At 35.4% G+C, this 8,020-nt stretch overlaps 1 protein-coding gene across 2 annotated transcripts; it reads left to right on the forward strand.

Moving 5' to 3' along the window:
* The first annotated feature begins 415 nt into the window (after positions 1 to 415).
* On the forward strand, positions 416 to 7,766 carry mettl9 (methyltransferase 9, His-X-His N1-histidine). 2 transcript variants are annotated; one of them, XM_057825304.1, is made up of 6 exons: positions 416 to 638; positions 720 to 881; positions 2,735 to 2,925; positions 3,005 to 3,214; positions 4,505 to 4,689; positions 7,156 to 7,766. In XM_057825304.1, the coding sequence occupies exons 2-6, from the start codon at positions 783 to 785 to the stop codon at positions 7,383 to 7,385; spliced, it is 915 nt and encodes a 304-aa protein (XP_057681287.1). In that variant the 5' UTR covers positions 416 to 638; positions 720 to 782; the 3' UTR covers positions 7,386 to 7,766. The 2 variants fall into 2 exon arrangements, with proteins under 2 accessions (XP_057681287.1, XP_057681286.1); XM_057825303.1 differs by having other exon boundaries at positions 416 to 881.
* The last annotated feature ends 254 nt before the right edge of the window (positions 7,767 to 8,020 follow it).

Genomic DNA, 8,020 nt, shown 5'->3' on the forward strand with positions numbered 1-8,020 from the left:
TGCTGGAGGTTGGGAAATAAAGTTAGAATTATATTTCACACAATTAATGTATTCCATCGCTGACATTTATTAAAAACACTCTGTTTGAAAATTGGTTGATAACTGAGCAATTTATAGCCATTTCAAATTCAATGCTCCATTAACTAATGTTATATTTGGCGAAAGGCTCTGACGCAAAATGGCCGACAGGTGACGGCGCTCGTCATTTGCTTATGCCAGGCGAAATGCATCTTATGCAAAAACGAAGTATTTTTAATTTATACATATATATATTTTTTTAACAATGAAAGTCTAACTTAATTAGGAAAAATGTTTTAGTGTTGAAGACTGGTGTTTAATACAATGACTGTAAAACGTTTATCGAAGTTTTATGTTAGCTTTCGTGACCCGGACACGGTTAGCAGTTACACCGGAAGTCTAAAGGCGCGGAAATTTTTGTGTTTTCTTTGTGGGTAGGGAACTCTCACAATGGGTTAAAATGTTGGCTAATAGTCTGCATTTTGTGTGTGTTTTAAATCCACCCCACCCTTCTCGTTTGTTTGCCTTGGAAACGTGTTGATTCACAATTGGTTACTGCTTTTTAATCCGTTTTTTCCCCCCCTCACAATTTTAACAGCGTCTCGCTGCTCTCCGGTCGAGTGAGTTCGCGTCTTCCAGGCGGTGTCAATGGTCAAGTGTCACGGTGCTCACGGTTATTGTCCATTATGTGTCATCTACAGCTGAGGACATTGATTTTTGTGGCCTGGGTGCTGGGCTACGTCGTCTTTCTGCACTCCATAAGGATGATATGGAGTGCTAAGTACGCGCGAGGTCCTCTGGCACGCTCACTTTTGGGAAATCTGGTGAGCGAAGGTGAAGAAACAGTAATGGAAACGCAAGAGGTATGAAGGCACGAGCATAAAATATGGTATGGAACTGGAGAGACTAGAGTACAAGCGGCTAAATATTGAAAGTTAGGTTAATTTTTTAAAAGTATTAAAGCATTGGATGCCATTGACGGCCGTAGACGTCAAATCCATTTTGACTGGGAGGCTAGCAGTGAAACGTGGTTACTCAATCGAATAGAATAGAAACCTTTTATTGTCATTAAACAGAGTACAATAAGGCTAATATAAAACACAGGTTACAGGATACACAGATTGGGAATAATGTAAATTAGTGTCTAGCAGGAAGTGGCGAGGTAGTACTATAATTTCTGGACTATAAAGCGCACCTGATTATAAACCGCACTGGCCAAATCTCACAAAATTTTAGAAATCCACATATATGGCGTACCCGACTATAAGCTGCAAGTGACCATATTTTAGCATTGGATATTATAGATGTTACACAGAAATATTTGATTGCTCAAAAACATATTTACTAACCAGATAAACACGCATCAACATGACCAACTCGTGTTGTCTGAATGCTTAAAAACAAAACTAACTTTATAAAATCGCTGTAGTTCAACAAATTGTTAGTTTCGGGGCTCCAGATTGGCTAAGCTCGCGCCTGTCAATGGTGGTTGAAATCAACTCCATCGACTACTTAAACCCCAGCTAACTCGAAAATTAAACCTTATGTGAGTAATTCTGATCTTCTCCTTTAAATGAAATCATCGGAAAGTCAATTACATGCGATGACATTCTTCTGTTGTCATTCTTATGTTGAAGCAGCAAAGGGAGAAAAATTTGTAAAAAGGAACCGATACATTTCTTTTACAGAAACTTGGTTACTTTGATAATAAAGTAATCAGTAAAGTAACTAGATTACTTTTTTTTTTAGGTGTAATCAGTAATTAAATTACTTTTTCAAGTAATCTGTGACAACACTGAATGTAACAGTGCAAATATTGCAAATGCAGTACCCAGATTGAGACGCTATCTCGCTAACCCTAGTAGCTCACAGCCAACATGTCCGCGGTTTGGAAAATGCTTCCAAACCGCGGACATGTTGTGTGAGCCACTACTGTTATCGAGATAGCGTCAGCAAGCGTGTTGCTTCCCGCCGTGTTTTAATTACGTCATCCCAATAGGACTAAGGTTCTTTACACTATTCGGCAGAAAACTTTCGGTGTTCAAAACCGAAACCCGATAATACATTTTTAGCTATTTTAGGTCAAATTCTCGGTCAAATTTCTACTGAGAACATAATACTTTGCGAGTTGCATGTGACAATGTTATGGCATTAGCAATGCGATGACATTGACATTGTCCGTGGTGTGCAGTGTTTAATCTTTTCAGTGCAAACTTAGTCTGTTTGCTTTGGGTGGTATGCCCCATTTCCAACCTTCCTAGGTGAAATGGATTGGATGTCTGTCAATGTCAATGGGAATGAATGAGTTAATGGCTACAACCAGAAATTCATCCAGAGATATAAGGATATTTCAATATGTATGTATTCACACTACTAAAACGAACTTTGCAGTCAAGAAAATCAAAATCAACATAGCTCAATTTATCACACAGGATTATTTGTTCTAGAAGTTTATTTATGTAAAACAAAATACAGTACTGAAATTCTGGTTTCCTACATTGATTTCAACATGTCTGCTTTTGGCCCCTTTATAGTTTATCCAGAGGCATTGTTTAAGTGACTGGCTCCATCTAGTGTTAAAGATGAGAAGTGCAACAGTATGTAGGCTGTATTTGTGCGGGCCCCTTTTCATTGATATTATTTACATAATTTGCCGCGGGATAATAAAAGTTTGTATACCACTGTCTTCCTTGTTTTTCCTACCTTACCTTCCCAGTGGTACAAGTGCTGCCCTGACCTGCTCGGAGAGTCTCTGCGACCTCTGTTCATTCAGAGTCATCTCGATTCAGGCACCAAAGCCTTCCTCAAGCAAAGCGTTGAGAAGTCCACCTGGTTGTTTACACAACTCTATCATTCTTTTGTATCAAGTGTCCTCACACCTCTTGTTTCACGCACCTCCATCAATGGGTGAGTGCGGTTTTACAAACATTGCAATAACTATTTTCACGTGAGGCACACTTTTCTAACTGAGTACCCTTATGCTTAGGTTTTTGGGACGCGGATCTATGTTTGTGTTTTCCGCGGAGCAATTCCAGAAACTTCTCAAAGTCGGACCTGATTGGAAAGCAGAGAAACTTCTGGACCTCGGAGCCGGTGATGGTGCTGTAACAGAAATTATGAGAGGCCATTTCAGAGAGATATTTGCCACTGAAGTCTCACCACCCATGAAATGGCATCTCCAAAGGAGAAATTTCAAGTAAGGATTGCAATGTTCCTATGATATTCCCGACTTGCTTTTCTGTGAACACTCACTGGGCTGTATTTTCACTGCCTTCTGAAATGCACTAAAATGCTAAAAGCTAATGGCACAGTCCTGTTTAATAGCCGTACATCTATGCATATTCAACACTGATAATCTCATAATTTTTGTTGAGACCATGAATGTAATTTGTCTCGATAAATGAGTTTAACGCGTTAATGTAGAAATATGAGCCAATGTTGCCAATGGTCAACAATGAAAGTAGAGATGTCCCGATCCCGATCGATCGGGTCCGATCACGTGATTTTCGAAGTATCGGAATCGGCAAAAAAAATATCGGACATGCCTTTTTTTAATGTATATATATTATTTAATTAAATCGTTTTTCAATTGTATTTAACTTTACAGACATAATATGTTACACTCATCCAGAGTCTTTAGTTTAGGCTTAAGGTAGGGTTATCAAATTTATCCCGTTAACGGCGGTAATTAATTTTTTTTTTTTTTTTAATTATCACGTTAAAATATTTAACGCAATTAACGCATGCGCTGCACGACCCACTCACGCATTGTTGCGTTCAAACTGTAATGGCGCCGTTTTACCTATATATAGAGCTAAAAGGCAGCGTTAAATGAGTAGAGTGAATTTTAGCAGCCTTTGGAGCCTTTTTTTAATTGGCTAAAGCCTTACACTCCCTCTCCCTATGATTAGAAATGTCATGGGAAGTAATGTCGAGAAGAAAGGTATTAATCTTTTACTTAACACTCTGTGTTATTTCCCAACGCAGAGAAAATATATCAATTGGTACCACTACGCACAGTCATGGTTGCACTTCCCATCATGCATTTGGGCAGTTAAATGGCTACAGTATCATTTACTGAAAGCTCAACAAATACACTAGATGGCAATATTTAGTCACAATATACAAAGTCACATTTATCCTTTAGGAATTACAAGTCTTTCTCCCCGTGGATCCCTCTCACACAATGTTAATAATGTAAATGCCATCTTGAGGATTTATTGTCATAATAAACAAATACAGTACTTATGTACTGTATGTTGAATGTATATATTCGTCAGAGTTTTATTCATTTTTTTCTTAATGCATTGCCAAAATGTATATGATTGGGAAAAATTATCGGAATTGAATCGGGAGCAAAAAAAAGCAATCGGATCGGGAAATATCGGGATCGGCAGATACTCAAACTAAAATGATCGGGAGCAAAAAAACATGATCGGAACAACCCTAAATATAAGGGTAACCCCTACGTCTCTTTGACTTTAAGATTGATGGGGATCGACGAGTGGCAGCGGAGCGGCCTCCAATATGATGTCATAAGTTGTCTTAACCTACTGGACCGCTGCGAAGATCCTCTCCTCCTCCTCGGAGACATCAAGCGATCGCTTGTTCCCCACACTGGGCGCCTCATTCTGGCTGCTGTTCTTCCTTTCCAGCCCTACGTAGAAGTCGGTCAGTTTCCAGTTTATTATTATCCTAACTAGAAATGGACTCTTCCAAAAATATACTTGGTTTATATGTTGATTTCTAAAAAACTATTTCATATAGGGTTGAAGGCAGCTATCGATTATTTAAGTACTAGATTAATCTATTGAGTCATTAGTTCAATTAATCAAAAAAGTAATAAAATAACAAACATTTAATATGTTGCAGAATAAAAACTCATGCAGCCACAGTTTATTAGTTATTTTAATTCAGCAAATGACAATTTTTTTGGAGTTCTTTATATGACTTCACTTTTTTCCACATTTCGAATTTTTTGTAAAGCTGTACAAACACATGAGCAAAATGACACTTTTGCCAATAAAACATTTAACAAAACCATTTTAGTTTAAATGTATAATTTGTCGATATAGGTCTTTTTGATCTACTAAATTTACATGACTTGCATACCAAAAGTTTTCTAGCTTAAATGTTACTAAGTGCTAACTTAAGTATTTATTTACAAACCTCTTAACAAATTGTTCAGTCACATATCTTCACACACACACAAAAAAAAAAACACAAAACAATAGGCGTTTAAATGTCTAATTTGTCAAAATGTGTAAATTTGGTTGATCAAATTAACCTAACTTGCATAGCAAAAGTTCACTAGCTTAAAGGCTATTAAATGCTAACTTATGTGTTTATTTACAATCCTCTTAATAAATCGCTCGGACACATATTTCCACACACACACAAAAAAAACACTTAACACAAAACAATTGGCGTTTAAATGTCTAATTTGTCGAAATATGTAAATTTAGTAGCTCGAATTAACTAACTTGCATAGCAAAAGTTCGCTAGCTTAAACGCTATTAAATGCTAACTTATTTATATGTTTACAATATTGTTCACAAATTGTTCAGGCACACATATCCACAAAAGAAAAACACTTAACACAAAACTATTTCAGTTTAAATGTCTAATTCGTCGAAATACGTAAATTTTGTAGATGCAAATTAACCTAGTTTGCATAGCAAATGTCCACTAGCTTAAATGCTATTAAATGATAACTTATGTATTTATTTAAAATATTCTTAACAAATTGTTCAGTCACATAGTTTCACAAAAAAAAAGTTAACACAAAACAATTGGCGTTTAAATGTCTAATTTCTCAAAATTTTTAAACTTAGTCGATCGAGCTAACCTAACTTGACTAGCAAAAGTTAGCTAGCTTGAATGCTATTAAATGCTAACTTATGTGTTTATTTACAATCCTCTTAATAAATCGCTTGGACACATATTTCCACACACACAAAAAAAAAACACTTAACACAAAACAATTGGCGTTTAAATGTCTAATTTGTCGAAATATGTAAATTTAGTAGCTCGAATTAACCTAACTTGCATAGCAAAAGTTCGCTAGCTTAAACGCTATTAAATGCTAACTTATTTATATGTTTACAATATTGTTCACAAATTGTTCAGGCACACATATCCACAAAAGAAAAACACTTAACACAAAACTATTTCAGTTTAAATTTCTAATTCGTCGAAATACGTAAATTTTGTAGATCAAATTAACCTAGCTTGCATAGCAAATGTCCACTAGCCTAAATGCTATTAAATGATAACTTATGTATTTATTTAAAATATTCTTAACAAATTATTCAGTCACATAGTTTCACAAAAAAAAAACTTAACACAAAACAATTGGCGTTTAAATGTCTAATTTCTCAAAATTTTTAAACTTAGTCGATCGAGCTAACCTAACTTGACTAGCAAAAGTTAGCTAGCTTGAATGCTATTAAATGCAAACTTATGTATTTATTTACAATCCTCTTAACAAATCGTTCAGACACATATTTCCACACACACACAAAAAAAAAACACAAAACAATTGGCTTTTGAATGTCTAATTTTTCCAAATTTGTAAATTTAGTCAATCGAACTAACCTAACTTGCATAGCAAAGTTCACTAGCTTAAATGCTATTAAATGCTAACTTATTTATATGTTTACAATATGCTTCACAAATTGTTCAGATGCATATTTCCGCCAAAAAAAAAAAAAACACAAAACAAATGGAGTTTGAATGTCTACTTTGTCGAAACGTGTAAATTAACCTAACTTGCATAGCAAAAGCCCTCTAGCTTAAGTGCTATTAAATGCTAACGTTTATTTATTATTTACAATCCTCTTAACAAATTGTTCAGACACATATTTCCACCAAAAACTGCTAAATGCACCTCTATACTAAATTACGAATGCATATTTGCTCAAACAAAAACATTGTATTGGCATTAATATGGAACATCTTTACAGCCATGTTTGACGTGTTATTCACTACTGCCACCAGAGGGGAGTGTATCTCCCCCAAATCAATGAACCAAAATTCAACACTTTGAAAACAAAGTATTACAACGCATTTAACACAATATGCCTAAAAACAATTATTACAAAAATTTTGACCGTTTTTGTGTTACTTCTTGATTAGGTGGGAGATGGCAGCGTCCGCAAGAACACCTAAAAGTACAAGGCAAAACATGGGAGGAGCAAGTAACTCACCTGTCACAAGATGTCTTTCAAAAGTCAGGATTCGAGGTAGAATTGTTGACCCGCTTGCCATATCTCTGTGAAGGGGACATGTACAAAGATTACTACGTTCTCGACGATGCAGTTTTTGTTCTGAAGGCCTCAAATATAACTCAAGAGTTCAGACAATGAAGAACACCGCGTGGTGTTGGAGTGCACCAGTTTTGCCAAAATGAACTTTGAAAGGGTCGGGAAGTCAATAAAAGGACGGACATGTTTTTTTATCATCAAAAAAAGGTGCAAAGCTCAGGTTTTATGTCTAACAAATATTTTTTTAACAGTGATACCTCTTCATTTTCCAAAAGGTCACTTTATTTACAGCGAAGAAAATATCGCAATACTGTATTAGACGTGTTATTGTACAAGAAGTATTACGTAAATGATTTCTCTTTCCATGCCAATTTGAAAAATCATGTTCTAAATGCATATTTATCTACATAATTCCAATGATTTTGCATTGAGTGATAGTTTAAGGGTCTCACAAGTGAAAACGTCGATTTTTTTTTTTTTTTTTAATCAAAGATGATTTTTTTAAAGCCACACTATATGCTGTCTAGTGGAAATAAATGACTGTATGGTTTTAAAGATGAATCAAAATTGGAATTAAACTTACAAATGTGCCATAATTGCGTCTTTCAGTCCAAAATGAATCCACAAAATGAGAAACCCTGTGATTTGATCAACTGTTGTAAAAGGGGAACTACCCTCAAGATGTATCGAGCTTGAAATGTTTATAGACTCATGCTTCATCATCAACTTATATCATA

Source organism: Corythoichthys intestinalis, chromosome 21 (assembly GCF_030265065.1).
Source record: "Corythoichthys intestinalis isolate RoL2023-P3 chromosome 21, ASM3026506v1, whole genome shotgun sequence".
Taxonomy (NCBI): Eukaryota; Metazoa; Chordata; class Actinopteri; order Syngnathiformes; family Syngnathidae; genus Corythoichthys; species Corythoichthys intestinalis.

Excerpts from the sequence above, each read along its gene's own strand:
- mettl9 (XM_057825303.1), top strand. The coding sequence starts at position 705 with ATGTGTCATCTACAGCTGAGGACATTGATTTTTGTGGCCTGGGTGCTG. Across the intron at positions 882-2,734 it reads CAGTAATGGAAACGCAAGAG|TGGTACAAGTGCTGCCCTGA; the intron begins GTATGAAGGCAC and ends TTACCTTCCCAG. Across the intron at positions 3,215-4,504 it reads CTCCAAAGGAGAAATTTCAA|ATTGATGGGGATCGACGAGT; the intron begins GTAAGGATTGCA and ends TTTGACTTTAAG.